The following is a 16,713-nucleotide window of genomic DNA, read 5'->3' as shown; positions in this document are numbered from 1 at the left end:
TGTGTCTGTATTTAATTTTCCTGACATAGCACACCCTTGAGAACTTCTTGGAGATCTGGTCTGGTGCTGGTAAATTCTTTCAGGTTTTGTTTATCTGAGAATGTTCTTGTCTTTTCTTCCCACCTGAAAGATAATCTTGCTGGGTACAGTATTCTTGGCTGAAATTGCTTCTCTCTTAACACTTTGAATATATTTTCCCATTCTCTCCTCGCTCGCATTGTTTCTGATGAGAGATCTGCTGTTAGCCTGATGGGATGTCCTTTGTAGGTAACTTGATGTTTTTCTCTTGCCGATCTTAGTATCTTGTCTTTATATATGGTTCTGGTCAACCTGGCTATAATGTGTCTTGGAGAAGATCTTCTTGGGTTGATTCTATTTGGCGTGCTTTGTATTTCTGGGACTGGATCTTCGAATGCCTCTCTAGGTTTGGAAAGTTTTCTTGCAGGATTTCATGGAATCAATGTCCTTATGGGTCTCCTCACCTTCTGGATTGCCAATTATCCGGATATTTGGACATTTGATGGCATCCAGTACTTCTTGCATATTATTCTCAAATTTTTGTGCCATTTTCTCAGTCTTCATGGTGGATTTTTCTAGGCCAGCCATTTTCTCCTCTACATCTGAGATTCTATTTTCTGAATGATCTAGTCTGCTTTTAATACTTTCAAGGGAGATTTTTACTTCTTGTATTATAGACTTCATCTCTAGCAGTTCCGTTTGAGTCTTTTGTAAAGTGTGTAATTCCTCTTTTAGATCTTGCAAGAATTTCCTCATCTTCTGGAACTCGTCAACTTCTTTCTCCTTTCTCTTTAGCAGTTCATTGTCTCTCTTCTCTTCCATCTCTGTTAGCTTTGATATTATGAATGGTCTAAATTCCTTATCAGACATTTCCGTGATTTTCACCAAACTGCTTTCACCAAACTGCTTGTGGATGAAGAAGAGTTACTCTTTTCCCTTGGAGGAGAGGTATTTTCTCGTTTTCCCATATTTCTTGTGATCCAGCGGTGATTTCTTGTCATCTGATGGATGGTGTGTTTCTTTCAAATTCTTGAAGTTCAGCCTGAATGTTCAGGAGCAAGCAGACGGAGGTGATCTAGAATCTCTTTGCCGTTCTGTTGTGATTGCTGGTGCAGCAGATTCAGTAGATATTGGGGAATATTTTAACCCTATTAGTATATGGATGTTGAACTACAGTGCTCTTAGATTCGTCGCTAGCTTGTTTGCTGGAGGCTGAATTATCAGTAGAAAATCTTCATTCCCTGAAAAATCTAGTTTGCTGGATCCATGTGGAACCTTCTTCTAAAGGCCCAGCTTCTTCTCGGGAAGATGTTTGTTATAAACTTTTTTTTCAGTATGAAGTTATCTTTTCCTACAGTCATGCTGTGTGTGGAAACAAATTTATACACACACACACACATACACATCACACATATGTGTGTGTGTATATATATATATATATATAATTTTATGTATATATATAAAATATGCCAGATGGCGCATGTGTTCTCCAAAGAGAGACAGAGAGAGAAAAAGCACCTCCCGTCGGGAATAGTCATGTTACAATCCCTTTCCCTCTATTTCTCCCTTTTGGGATTTTGGGCATTCACACACACCCAGTGTTTTTTTCAGCCCTGTAGGTCCAGGATTCAAATCATGCAGTCAGCACTGTGGGATCCAACTCTTCTTAACCACCACACCATTGACTGGCCCAAGTTGTTTTTTTAAAGAATTATTTATTTAAGTTTATTTATTCATTTGTTCATTTTAATTTAACCAGAGAGAGTCACAGAGAGGGAGAGAGAAAGTGAGAAAACAAGCCACCAGTTCCAGGACTTGAACCATGGTTGACCATGTGGTAATGTTCAGTGCCTTAACCACCACGCCAGGTTCCCCTGGCCCAAATTTTCTATCTGAAGTGTAGCTGTCACCACAGACTTCATACCCTCCGCCCTTCCTCCCTGTTTCCTTTGCCTTCCTCTGTCCCTCTGCCTCACCCCTGCAGATAACAGCCACTCCTGTGGCAGCTCCAGCGTGAAGGATCAGGCACTGGCCTTGGCCCACAAAGATGGAAGTTTGAGTTCTGTTCGACCGTGCATGAACTTGAAGATTTTTAACAGATTACTCAACTTCCCAGAACCTCGATTAATATATGGCAAAAGTGTAAATGAAATAGTGTACATGAACACAACCAACACTGACGCTCTATTTAATTTTTTTAATTGCCAGAGGGCATGTACTGTCACGTGAGAGAGACAGAGACAGAGAAAGCAAGCACCCACCCCCCCCACCACCACCATGGCGTATTGTCATGCTACAATCCTTGATTTGCTTCCACCTTTGGGCTATTGTGAAGAATATTGCTATGGACCTGGATACACAAGTATCTCTGTTAATTTTTTTAAAATTATTTTTTATGATCACTATTCTTTAATTTGACCAGAGAGAGAAAAAGAGAGATAGAGAGAGAGGGCAAGTTAGAAAGCAAGCCCGGGTCTGGGACTTGAACCATTGTCTGTGATGTGGGAATCTAGCACCTTAACCACCACACCACCTGCTGGCCCCCAGATATTTCTTTGAAATTCTGCTTTGAGTTCCTCTTGGGGCTATACCCAGAAGTGAACTTGCTAGATCACATGTCGATTCTGTGTGTGTGTGTGTGTGTGTGTGTGTGTGTGTGTGTACTTCTGGGTTTTTTTGTTTGTTTGTTTTAATTTGCTGCAGGGTCTGTGCTTGCTGGAGAGAAAGATGGGAGAAGGGAGCAGTGGGAATGAGAAATCATCCCCGGGAGGATGGCCACCCCACAATCCCTTCTTGTCCATTCTCCTCTCAGGATTCTGGGTACACATGCACACATGCCAGTCATGTTTTTCAAGCCATCGGGTCTCAACCATACAGTTGGCCTTAGGGATCCAGCTTCCTTAACCACCACACCACTGGCTGACCCCATATAGCAAGATTTTATTTAACTTTTGAATAATTAAGTACTTTTTGAATCTAATGTAAAAGTATAGCTTCTCAGTGAATGGCGTTTGTTCATAGTGGTATTTTGCCCCAGCTCCATTAAGGTATAATTGACAAATAAAAATTGTATGCAAGGTGTACGATGTGGTATTTTGATATAGGCCTGTATCAAGAGATGAAATCAAGGTAATAAACTTATAACCTTACATACTTGTGTGTGAGTGTGTGTGTGTGTGGTGAGCACATCTAAAATCTACTCTCAGCTGTCGTCAAACATATAATACATTATTATTAATTCTGGTGACCATGTGGTACAATAGAACTCCAGGATTTATTCATCCTGTCCAACTGAACCAACACCCATCCCTCCCCCAGTAGCCTGTCAACTCACATAGCTTACGTGAATGAATCAGGACAGTGAGGTCAGCTTACATTTCAGGGCTCCTGGGACACCTTGTCAAGGCAGCAAGCTCTCGGTCTAGTTCTCGGAGATGCATTAGCTCAATGTTGGAAGGTCACTGAGAACAAGGGATTCCTCTGCTGGCCCTGGGTGTATAATATTGTCTGCTTCGGGCCTTTCTGTAGGAACTGTGGAGACTGAAGAAGGCTGAAGGCAGGCAGATGGGCTCGGTTGGTGGGCTCCACCGCCTCACCATGACTGCTGAAAACCCGACCCCCGCAGACCTGGCTCTGGCCCCCCTCGTCACTTGCAAACTCTGCCTGTGTGAACAGTCCCTGGACAAGATGACCACACTCCAGGAGTGCCGCTGCATCTTTTGCACAGCTGTAAGTTTTCCATGGCTTCATCATGAGAAAATGTAGGGGAGAAAATTATGGAAGCAGAGGATACATTTCTGTGGCTTACTGAGAGGCCAGGGTTTGCTACAGCATGTTTCTGCTTTGGAAAATCATCACACAATTGGGTCTGTGTCTGAATAGATCTCGAATGGTAAATCTGATGTCCACCATTTCTCAGTAAGCATAATGTGTATGTGAGATGTCATTTTTGGTTGAACAAGTAGTCTTTCTATTTTTGAATTTGGGGCTTAAGTACAAGATAGAGGACTTTTTTTTTTTTTAATTGCCAGAGGGTATGCATGCTAGCCAGAGACAGTGCCCCCCAATGGAGCATGGCCATACCTCTCCGTCCTCTTGGGATTTGGGGGCAGGGATGCACATGCGCCTGGAGTGTTTTTCAAGCTGCCAGTGCTGCCAGTGCTGGGATTTGAACCGGACAGTCTTCCTCGCCAAGACCCCCAAATGCTTTCCACCATGGGTAGTACAGAGCCCTGTATATACTGTGGTTTTTCCTACACATGCACAAATATGATAATGTTTAATTGATAAATTAGACACAGTAAGAGATCAACAGCCATACCTAACAATAAAATAGAGTATTATAACAATATATTCTATAATAAAAGTTATGTGAATATGGTCCTTTTCTTTCTTTGAAAATGCCTTTTTAAAATTTTTATTTTATTACCAGAGGGCATATACATGCACCTGAGAGAGAGAAAAAGAGAGGGAGAAACAGCACCCCCTAATGGGCAGAGTCATGTCATGATCCTTTTTCCTCCCCTCCTCTGTCCTGTCAGGATCCTGAACATGCTCACACACATGCCTGGAGCATTGCCACTGGGATGAGGCTCAAGTTGGGGATGACCATGTGGGATGTGGCTTCCCTTGCACCATGCTTAATCCATGTGTTCTGGGGCCATCCCTCTCTTTTAGAATATCTTATTGTACTCTGTAGTATTTGCCTACTTTGGGACTGCAGTTGACTGAAGATAATTGAAACTGCAGAAGGTGAAATCATGGCTGAGGGGTGACTACTGTATTACTTGTTCATTCATTCGGTAGATGCCTATTGAGCAGCAACTATTTTATAGGAGCTGCTCTGGACACCAGATGTATCTGTTAAAAAGAGATAAAATCCGGGACCAGCAGTTAGCGTAATGGCTATGTCGCTGGACTCCCATGTAGTTGACCACAGTTCAAGTCCCGGACCTGGTGGCTTAAACTCATGCCAGGCACATGTGCATGCGTGCGCCCAAGATCCCAAGAAGAGAAAGGAGTAGAAGGGATTGCGGCATGGCCATCCCCCCTGGGAGTGATTTCTCGCTTTCTGTCTCTCTGTCTCTCTTTGTCTCTCTGTTGAGCACATATGCCCTATAGCAAAAACCTCTCCAAAAAAAAAAAAATTTTTTTTAAATGAATAATTATTTAACTTCACTAATTTATTTACTTATTTCAGTTTGACCAGAGAGGGGCAGAGTGAGAATGAGAGAGAGAGAGAGAGAAAGTGAGAAAGCAAGCCACCAGGTCCAGGACTCAAACCGCAGTTGGCCCTGTGGGACCCTTAACTACCACACCATCTGCCGGCACCAAGAGGATTTAAATTTTAGGTAAGGTGGTCAGAGTAGAGTGGACCCCTGAGAAGTACTATTTGAACTCTTCTCTGTCCTCATCTTGCAGTGCATGTTGCTTTATAGGCAGTGAAGAAAGGCTTTATCACCACTGAGCAACTGCACTTTTTCTTGATCCTGCTTCATTTCTGAACATCACCCTTCAAGAACAATTTTGACTTTCTCACACTTTTCAGGCTTTTGCTGATCCTTGAAACAGTGAGTTGGAAGCAATCTTTGGTGAAAACCAGATGGAAATTGTTCTCGGAGAGTTATTGATGTTTCATGGCAGGAGATGCCATTCCAATTTTTTTTTAAAAAAAGAATTGTTTAATTTTATTTATTATTGTTATCTTTTTTTTTTTTTTTAAAAAGGTTTTTGCCATAGGGTATGTGCTCAACACACAGACAGTGAGAGGAAATGTGAGAAATCATGCCTCAGGGGGGATGGCCACACCACAGTCCCTTCCCCCCATTCTTCTTCTGGGATTTTGGGCATGTATGCACATGTGCCCAGTGTGAATTTGAAGCCACAAAGTCTGGGACTCTAACCATGACTGACCATGTGGTAGTCCAGCACCTTAACCACCATGCCACCTGCTGACCCCTATTATCTTTTTAAAAAGTTTACTGTAGGACATGTGCACTCACCAAGAGAGTAACAGAGAGAGAGAGAGTAACAGAGAGAGAGCAAGTCACCAGGTCTGGGATTCAAAGTACATTAGATAGGAGTCCAATGCTTTAACCATCAGCTATCTGCGCCCCCCCCCCATTGTTTGCTTTCAGATTTAATAGTGCAGAATTAAAGTTTGCATGTCCATGTTGGGTACAGGATGCATAAGCAAGGGTTGTATTGTGTATATACAAGGGCTGGTATTTTAATAGATTTTAGTTCCTAGTTAAAAATCACACAGCTATTTCCCATGTCTCCTTCAGCAGTTTGGGGATAGGCATTGGTACAGCTATAATAGATATTTTGTAATCTAGATTCATACTTCCTCAACCTCCTCACTGTTGAGGAGTGTTCAAAAGGAGAAAGTCAAATGGCTTGGCATTTTTAATGTCCCTCCAGTTTGGAGTTTTGGCACTTATGAACATTAACCTACTCAGTGCTCTGCTACCCTAGCTGCCAAAGTAGTATTCTGTTACCCAGTTATTATCTGCCAAAATAGTAAACCGCATGTGTATGTTTACATTATATTACATTAGTGTCTGTACATTTGTAATTAGAATCAGGCTCGCCTGAAATACTTTTTTTTTGGATAGAGATTTATTTCTCCCTTCTTTTTTTTTTTTATTTCTCCCTTCTTAAAAACAATTTAAAAATGTATCTAATACCTCCTGATTTCCATATATGCATTCAAGTTAAAGATATCAAGTATGTTTTATGTTTTCAAGACTGAAAAGAAATTTGTAACATGTTTTTGATATGCCACATACTACTAATTTCTTCTCTTTTTTTTTGCCAGAGGGTACATGTATGTACCAGAGAAAGGGGGAGAAGGACAAACCTCCCCATGGGGAATGGTCACACTGCAATCCCTTCTCCTCCACCTCCCCATCCTATTGAGATTTGAGGCACACACACATGCCTCGGCTGAGATTTGAGCCACATGGTTGGCCATGTGAGATCTGGTTGCCTTAACCACTAGGCCACCTAGCCAGTCCACTGTGGATTTTTTTCAATAAATATATTAGAAATACAGTACAGTACTTCATGAGCTTTTAAAGTGTTCTTTGTTCTCCTCTTCCCTAACAGGTAATTCTTCCTGACTTTAACTTCTTCTGATTTCTATTTATTTATAATTTTATTTATTTTTTTAAAGAATTACTCATTTATATAATTCCATTTGTTGTTATTTTTTAATTTGGCCAGAGAGAGAAAGGGAAAGGGAGAAAACAAGCCACCAGGTCCAGGACTCTAATCATGGCAGCCATGTGGGAATTGAGTGTCTTTAACCACCATGCCACCTGCCAGCCCCTAACTTCTTTTGTTTTTTAAAGTTTATCTCTTGACATACACACACACACACACACACACACACACACACACACACACGTGCACAGTATGAGTGCACATCAGATATCCTTGGCAGGGTCTCACCACATTGCAGTCCTAACCCCCAGTTTTTCAGTCAGTGTACAGGTCAGCTTGGAATCTAGGGACCAGCAGTTGGTGTAACAGCTATATCGCTGGACTCCCACGTAGTTGACTGCCATTCGAGTCCCAGACCTGGCGACTTAAAACGCACACCAGGCACGGGTGTGTGCATGCCCAAGCCCCCAAGAGGAGAATGAAGGAGAAGGGATTGCGGCTTGGCCATCCCCTCCTGTGGGGTGATTTCTCACTTTCTGTCTCTCTGTCTCTCTGGCGAGTGCATGCACCCTGTAGCAAAAATCTCAAAAAAAAAAAAAAGAAAAAGGAATGCAAACTAGGGGTTTCCCATGCAGCCCCAGTACTGGACAGCAGTGCCCTGCCGCCTGCCCCTCTCTAGGCCTTCAGCTCCTTTTGTGTCTAAGGCCAGTGTGCTCTAGTTTCTGGTCACCCCAGCTCAGCTGCTGATCCAGCAAATGATTCATCTTTTTGAGTTGCCGATTTCTCACTTGTAAAATGAAGGGCTAAGACCCTTCCCAGTGCTCCAAACACGGGGTGCAGTGTATTCCAGCGGTGCATACTGCACAGATGTGGAGTATCTGACCTGATCATTGGCTGTTAATCAGCTCATTCCTCATCGTTAGGGAGCCTGGCTCTTAAATGGGTGCTCCCCAGCCCCAGGGGTTTCCACCCACTCTGTAACTCAGGGAAGATACTTGAGTCAAGTGTGCTATCGTCAGATTAGCTTGGACAGGGCTATGTTCTCTTTTCCACTCTTGGAGGGACGTAATGCATATTGCATTTTATAGAGGCTCTAAATCTTGTGGAAAAAAAATGCCTGGAGATCCTGTTTAACCTCTTCCAATGAAGCATTTCTTTGGGCTATGCCGCCCTTTTGTTTTTATTTTAGGCTTTTGCCATAGGGGATGTGTGCTTGCCAGAGGGAGAGCAGAAAAGTGAGAAATCACCCCCCAGGAGGGATAGCCCTGCTGCAGTTCCTTTTCCTCCATTCTCTTCTTGGGATTTTGGGCTTGCACGCACATGTGCCTAGTGTATTTCAAGTCACCGGATCCAGGACTTGAACCATGGTCGGCCATGGGCGGTTCCGTGCCTTAACACCCCACCTGCTGACCCCAGACTATGCCACCTATTGAAGTAGGATAGCTATTAAGCCTACACCTGGTGCTCTGAAGAATGCTGCTTTAAATGATTTCATGTAGATAGTTCTTGATTTCGCGATAACCAGAGAAAGGAATGCGGCGGTCCTTCCTTGGAATAAAACATCAGTATATCAGATTTCTTATTATCACGGTATTCTATTAATATTTGTGAAGGTGGATTTAGACTGTTCAGCTTTCTCTTATAGGGGAAGGTATATTGTAGAGCAACCAAAGCTGAATAAGGCACAACAGGCACAGCTTTCCCTGGCACGGCTGAGTCATAGATGGGGAGGTGTATTACACAGCCAAAGTTGGTGTCTGGGACTCCAGAGGAGTGTTGCATAAATTACTCGTTCTAGCCTGATGGCTAAATATCTCAGAGATGTGAGTCTACTAACAATTGGCAAGGAGTATCTGTCTCTTGCTCTCTCTCTCTCTCTCTTTTGCCTGTAGATTTAAATAACCTAAACAAGAAAATTCCAACTTTCCTTTCCTGGCTTTTGTCGTACCCTATTACAGATAACGCTGCCCAATTTTAACTCAAGTGAAAGGAGAAAATTCACCAAAGTCTATTATCAAAGTAGTGAAAATTTGTGGGTTCCCTCTCTTGTGGGCAATATTTGCCTCTGATTTATTTTGGAAGCTATTTCTATCAGCCATACATTAAGGAAGAATGAAAACACGGTTGTCGATTGTTTTTATAACCTAGATCATTTCACCTGAAAAGAGTCGGTATGCCGGGCCTGGCCTAGTCACCCTCCAGATTAAAGACAGGATGTGCTGAGCAGAAAGAAAATAAAGTTCAGCCATATTCTTGCCTTTTTTCCATTACGTTGTGTTGGCTGTAGGTGGTTAGAACTCCTTTTACTATTCACTTCTCAGCCAAATGGATTTTCCAATGTTTAAAAAGTGAGAGGAAATATAAAACTTTTTAGACCAAGCCCTTCTTTCCTTTGAGGCCTGTTGGGTGACCTTTAAGAAAGGCCTACAGATGGCCTGGGAGACATTAACCATTTGAGAAGATGGGCAGTGCACGTGTGCCTGTGTACGTTTCTGTGTGCATGTGCGTGCATGTGTAGGAATGTGATGGGAAATTTTTTTTTTTGGAGAGATTTTTGCTATAGGGCGCATGCACTTGCCAGAGAGACAGAGAAAGACAGAGAGACAGAAAGACAGAAAGTGAGATATCACCCCCCGTGGGGGGATGGCCACGCCACAGTCCTTTCTCCTCCTTCCTCTTTTTGGGATCTTGGGCGTGCACGCACACGCACCCAGCATGAGTTTAAGCCACTGGGTCCGGGACTCGAACCACAGTCGACTACATGGGAATCCAGCGACATAGCCATTACACTAACTGCTGGTCCCAATGGAAAAATACTAAAGGAAGCTAAGAACCTGCAACGTCTTTCTTGGGTTCTAACTGCTGTCTACATTGGGAAGATGGAGTGAGAGTGTTCTTCCACCTTCATTTCTCCCTTGCAGTTAGCCTGGAGGTTAAGAGCATTGACATGGCAGCAGGAAGGCCCAGGTTCCAGTTCAGGCTTTGCCATGTAAGAATGTATGATTTCTCTGAACCTTAGCTCCTCAGCTGGAACATGGGGAAGGTACGGCTTGATACCTGTCTTAGAGTGTTGCTGGAGCTATCAAGCGAGAATTCCAGGGAAGCAGGAATTGCACAGGGCCAAGCTCATAGCAAGTTGGCATTATTATTTTTCCCTTCTTCCCCAAGTCCCACTGGTATACTGAGCTGTTCTGTCTTTCAAAAAATGTTTTAGAGAGAGGAGAGTCTGTAAAGATTTGACTGGCTGCCTCATTAGCCTTTTGTAAATGGGTGTAAATCAGTGATTTCAATCTCTACCATTCTGTGATGCCCACAAACAAGCACTTAGAATAGTAAGAAAGAAATTCCTCTGTTGGATTTTCCAAGTGTGGTTTACATCTGGATATTTAAACTGAAAATCTAGACGTTAAGACTTACAGGGAAAAAATGAAAAAACCAACACATCTTTCAAAGTAAATAGACCAGTCCATTTGTGATAGATGTAAAAGACTCAGATGGAAATCTTAAACTACCATTTATTTAAGAGCCTCTTATTCCCAAGAATAATATAATAATATAATTATGGTTGCTTTAATATGTTTGTCTGGTATTATGTTAAGTGCCTTTTATTGAGAACTCTCTGGAACTTCAAGAAATAACGAGGCAGGCCAGTTTGTGGCCTGATGGGTAAAGTTGTTTGATCCCACATAGCCAACTGCTTGGTTTGAGTCGTGGTTCTGGAGATTTGAAAAACACTCACAGTGGGGACCAGCATTTGGTGTAATGGCTATGTTGCTGGACTCCCATGTAGTCGACCACGGTTTGAGCTTAAACTCATGCTGGGCGCGTGTGCGTGCGTGCCCAAGATCCCGAGAGGAGAATGGAGGAGAAAGGACTGCGGTGTGGCCATCCCCCCTGGGTGGTGATTTCTTGCTTTCTGTCTCTCTGTCTCTTCTCTGTCTTTCTGATGAGCGCATGTGCCCTATAGCAAAAACCTCTCAAAACAAAACCAAAACACTCACAGCATGTGTGTGTGTGTGTGTGTGTGTGTGTGTGTGTGTGTGTGTGTATGTGTATCCATGCCCAAAATCTTGAAAGAGAGATGGAGAAGAAGGGATTGCAGTGTGGCCATCCCCAATGAGGGCACTTTCTCACTCACTCTCTCTGTCTCTAGCAATAAAAAAGAAACAAAAGAAGAGAAAAGAAGGAAAGAAAGAAAAAAATAAAGAAAAATGAGATATCTCACTCCAGGACAGTGTCACAGGATGATTTGCTGTCCTCTCTTCCGGTCGTGTGACCTGCCAACCTCTCCTGAAGCTTTCAGATTCTTTAGCTCTCTAGATTCCTGTGTCTCTATTACTATGAAATGGACAGAGAACATCCTGCCAGTTAAAAGCCCTCCATTAATATTGTTTGTTACGGTTACTAAAATCTACTGGCTTACAAAATTAGTTTTATGCTTTTCCTTAACTTTGTGTTGGGTGGTCAACCATGAGTGAATGTATCTTTATTTTGTTTGTGAAATGACTTCCGTACACTCCCTACTTTCATTCATCCGAGGGCTTTGGTGATAATACTATGAAATGGGGACTCTCATACTCACCAGGGCAGTCGCCAGTTTGGGTTCTATATCTTTCCGTCAACCACCGAGCTGCTGCAGGGTCAGGTAGCACTTTGGAATCAGAGTAAATAGCAACTGCATGAGAAACGGATCAGAGATGACTCAAGGAGGAACTGGCTTCCTGGACCTATGATCTCACCCACGCCTACTGCTCGCCACTTACTTATTCAAGGAAAGTGGTAAAATGTGGCCAGAGAGGGAAGAAGGGCGAAAGCAAACCGTGCTGCTGAGGCCGTGATGACTTTGTCATGGCATCATAGTCACGACTGGAAAGGACCGTAGATCTTCTAGTCCCCCACCCTCCTAATGAAAGAAGTCCTTTTCCTGGACGCCAACACAGTTTGGCATTTAAGAAAGCCGGCCTCAAGCCTGTTGCCTGGGTTCCATTTATTTAACAAATATTGACTGTGTCATGCATGATTCTCATGGTTAGGATCTAATGAGAACAACAGGATAAAGGCCTGGATTTCACCGAGCTCAACTTTTTTTTTTTTTTTTTTTTTTTTTTTTATCTTTAGGTTTTTGCCATAGGGTATGTGTGTGAGCACAGAGAAAGGGAAAGTAAGAAATCACCCCTACAGGGGATGGCCATGCTGCAGTCACTTTCCTTCCATCCTTCTCTCAGGAGTTTGGGCACACACATACGTGCATCCAGTGCGGATTTTCAAGCCACTGAGTCCAGGACTCGAAGCATGGCCATGGCATGTGGGAGTTTAGCACCTTAACCAGCATGCCACCTGCTGGTCCCTCAGGTAGCTCAACCTTTAATCTGTGACACATGCTAAAAGTACAGATAGAAGTCAGATGATTTGTGTGTACTCTGGAAAAATGAAGTAGGATGACGGAGGAGGGAGTTTTTACTTCTGTTGGGTGGTCATGGATGTTTCCCTAATAAGGTATTAATATTGTTTGGGCAGAGACTTGAAGGTAATATGAAACAAGCCATATAATTATCTATGAGTAACGGGCTTTAGGTAAAGGGAAGAATACTCAAGTCTTAAGGGACTGTGCTTGGTGTGTTCTGATATAGCAAAGAGCCCTGTGTGTGTGTGTGTGTGTGTGTGTGTGTGTGTGTATGCGTGTGCACACACGTGCAGGGGAAGCAGTAGAAGATGAAGGCTTAGTCTAATGATCTGCTGTCTGCAGAATGGAGCCCTAAGAGGACCCATTGGACTGTGGTTCTCATCCCACTTTGAAGGCCTGAGAACCAATGGTGTAAGTCCCAGGCTGAGGACAGGAGAAGACCCTTGTCTGGCTTATGCAGTCAGGCAGAGGGAGCGAATTGTCCTTTCCTCCACCTTTTGCTCTGTTCAGGCCCCCAGTGGACTGGAGGATGCCCTCCCATGGCAGGGAGGGCCAGCAGCTCGACTCACTGACCTTATGGGATTTGAATGGAGATTCTCTTTCTGTTATGGGGCAAGGACTAGATGATTCATTGAAGTTCTCCTACAATGCATAGCCCAGTGTGGAAAATAGTGAGCTAGCCTAGAGCAGTCTTGGCGATTAGCCAGGTCTGACTCTGGCTCTAGTGCTGTCAATAACTCAATAACAGAAAATAATTTCTCTAGCCTTTCATCATTTGTAAAATGATGACTTGATTTGGAATATTTCTAAAACAACTTATGAGATTTAAAAAATTATTTAATTTTATTTGTTATTATTATTATTTTTTAAATTTGATCAGAGAGACAGAGGGAGAGAGAAAGGGAAAGTGAGAAAGCAAGTTGTCAAGTCCAGGACTCAAACCATGGTTGGCCGTGTGCGAGTCCAGCACCTTAACCATGCCACCTGCTGGCCCCACGAGATTCCTTTTTTCCCCATAGTTCTCTCTTCTTTAAACTGAGAGTCATCAATTACTTTAAGAAGAAGCTAGGTCATTCTGTGATGGGTTTCAGTTCGTTGGCAGAGATATATAATTAAACTTATTATTGCTGTTTTAATATGCATTTATCTCCCACCTTTAGATTTCATAATCAAGTAAGCAAAGCTTATTTCTCTTGGGGTAGAAATGTAACTGTGGTGGACACTGGGGTGACTCGAAACCCCTCTTCAGGACAGTATTGTCCTCCCTTTCTCAGGGGCCAGCCTGCATGCCAGTGACTGCTTTAGGTACGTAAAGGTCTTTCCCCTCGACGTCAGAAGAGACAACTTGGAAGGGCTATTCTTAACTCCAAAGTACCCTGCTGATTGCAGGACCAGCTAGGCCCCTGGTTGCAGCTGTACTGGGGGTTGAAATTTCTTCCTGGTCCCACTTTTCTCACTTCCACATAGGCATTCTTTGGTGAGGGCACACCCAGTAAATCTTCTACAGGGCCTCCTCCATGTCAAAATCTGTGTCTGAATCTGCACACAGTTGATGACACAATCCTTAAATTATTATTATTATTTTGTGCTAAATCTTCTAGCTATGTAGTCCAGAAAAGTTTCTTTTCCCTCCCTCTAAAATGAGCATCTCATGGTGTTTACATGGTTTTCCTTTTCTCCCATTGCCTCTAAATGAATGAAGTGTAGGGGAAAATCTCTAAGGATGTTCTATTCCTGCTTTGGTAGTGTATTTCCACAGATATTTTTTTTTTGGGGGGGGGCATCAATCTCTTTCAAAGTCTTTTATCTTCTTGGAGTGGGTATATTAACTACTAATGATTTATTTACCACATTTGCCACTCCTCCTCCTCTTGGATTAACATAATTCTCCGAGAACAAACTTCACTTCCATAACATTCTTGACTTGACCAGAGATTCAAGTACTTCAAGCTTTGCTATGTTCTCTCAGAAAATGGTCTCAGGATAGTGGGTGGTGCGATGCTGTGGAAGAAGAGTTTAGTTTTTTTGTAATGACATTTATGAAGTGATGGGAGTTTGGTAATTAGTCCTTATATGCTTTGTAGACTTTTTAAAAACATACTTCGCCCAAGTCTACGTCTTTAAACCACATATCAGAATGTGACAGGCTGGAGAACCATGTGAACTGTGACCAGAGAACAGTGAGAGAACGTCCCATTACATCCACAGGTCACCAATTTATCTCTTCTTCTGAAGTTGCACCCTTATTCCAGTTCCTCCTGGATCAATTCCCATCTTGTCCAGAGTCTACTCACCTGCTGGGCACCACCGTGCCCCAGGCTCCGTGCTAACTGTGGAGCAGGTTGCAGAGCGTCAGGCAGAGCCAGGCCCGCTCCCCTGGGCCACAGACCCTCTGATAAAGGGAGTGTGTTCTACACTACTGTGGGAGCATGTGGGAGCCCACCTGAGATAGGCTGGGGCAGTCAGTGAAGGTTTCCTGAGGTCTCAAACTGGAAGTTAATCTGATGGTGGTGTTAGAGGGGCCATTGGGGGGGTAGGGAGTGACCAGGGAACAGCCACGTGTGATGGCATGGAATCAGGAAAGAGTCTGAAGAGGCAAGGTGAAGATGTTCCATTTATCTATCTATCATTCATCTATCTATCTATCTATCTATCTATCTATCTATCTATCTGTGAGATTTTTTGCTATAGGGCACATGTGCTTGTCTAGAAAGCAAGAAACCACCCCCCAGGGAGATGGCCACACCACGATCCCTTCTCGATTTTCCTCTAGGGATCTTCGGCGGGCATGCACAAACATGTGCCCAGTTTGAGTTTAACCCACCAGGTTTGGGACTCGTATCATGGTCAACTACGTGGGAGTCCAGCAATGAAGCCATTACAACTGCTGGTCCCAAATGTTCCTGTAACTCACCGTTGGAAGTGTAAGTGTGCTTGGGCATGAGGCCAGAGAGGCAAGAGACTGGAGGAGGGTCTTGTATGCTGTGCTTAAAGGGCTTTGGGACTTGAAGGGAGTATGGAATGGCATGAAGTGGCGAATGCACTGAAGATGGAAAAGACTGGAAAAGGATGAAGGAGGTGCGGCAGGAGAATGGAGAACACCACCCAGTTTACGCCATACACGTGGCAGGCTGCAGCTTTGGGGTCTGGAATGTTTAAATTATTTTAGTGTTTCCAGCTTCTCTTTCTGTTTATCTATTTGAGATACAATGGTCAGATTTCTTAAATGCTGCTGTCAAAATGCCATGACCACTGCTAAGGATGTATGTGCACCAACTTGAATCATGTTCCTTTGTGCCGACACCCAAGATCCCCTGTTAACTATTGCATGGTGCCTATTCAGGTCACTTTCTTGCTAGCATTGGATATCCTAGTGTAAAATGGCCATCTCTTCTTTACCACTGAAAATTGAGTTGAATAGAACATTTTACACAAATACCTGTATTGCCTTTTATTCTAGTTGTTGAACATAGAGCTTGTTTACTTTTCCACCGGAGCTGAAGGGCAAAAGTCCGGGAAGGCGATTGGGCATCACTAGTCACAATATTCTAGTTTTATTGTTGTCACAGTAATAGCATTTATTGAAGACTTATTCACTGCAGGGCATTGTTTTAGGCTTTAACTAATTTCATCCATATAATGACCCAAATGTTGCATTTAAAAATATTCCCGTTTTGAAGACTATGAACTGATAGAACGTGGAGACTTGTTCACTAATATAATGATGTTTGGGATTTTTGCACTGTGTTTTGGGGCCTCCTCAGCTATCCCATGCAGTCATTCACCTAACTGCCCATTTCTAAAAGTACTTGGGGTGCGTGCCATTATCAGATTTATACTCCAGATAAATGCAAGTATTTCTACAGAGTTTGCAGTAATCGAAGGGTGGGAGGCGTAGGATTTTAGTTCCCCTGTTAATTCTTTGGAGAAGTAGGAGGCCAGTCAACAAATGAGGGGCCCTAGCCGATGTGTCAGCCAGAACGGCCATGGCTGGATTTTCCCTTCCCTTCAGCTGCCAACCCAGTATAGCTTCCAGTCCAGTGCAGAGTTTTCAGTGAGCAAATTAATGTCCGTGCACGGGGCTGGAGAATTTAATTAGAAGAGGAGTGAACTTGTTTTCCTCC

General features: G+C 43.2%; 1 protein-coding gene across 1 annotated transcript in view; it reads left to right on the top strand.

Annotated features, from left to right (window-relative positions):
* RNF144B (ring finger protein 144B) overlaps positions 1 to 16,713 on the top strand; it is a gene marked incomplete in the record, with an annotated part of 89,333 nt that overhangs the window by 28,745 nt on the left and 43,875 nt on the right. Inside the window, 1 exon segment of the mRNA XM_027767132.1 lies at positions 3,547 to 3,747. Coding sequence (XP_027622933.1) covers positions 3,547 to 3,747 — 201 coding nt within the window.

This window comes from Tupaia chinensis, unplaced genomic scaffold (genome assembly GCF_000334495.1).
Source record: "Tupaia chinensis unplaced genomic scaffold, TupChi_1.0 Scaffold143936_1, whole genome shotgun sequence".
NCBI lineage: Eukaryota > Metazoa > Chordata > Mammalia > Scandentia > Tupaiidae > Tupaia > Tupaia belangeri.
Note: the sequence above shows the minus strand (reverse complement) of the source record. Positions and strands in the feature narration are given on the sequence as shown.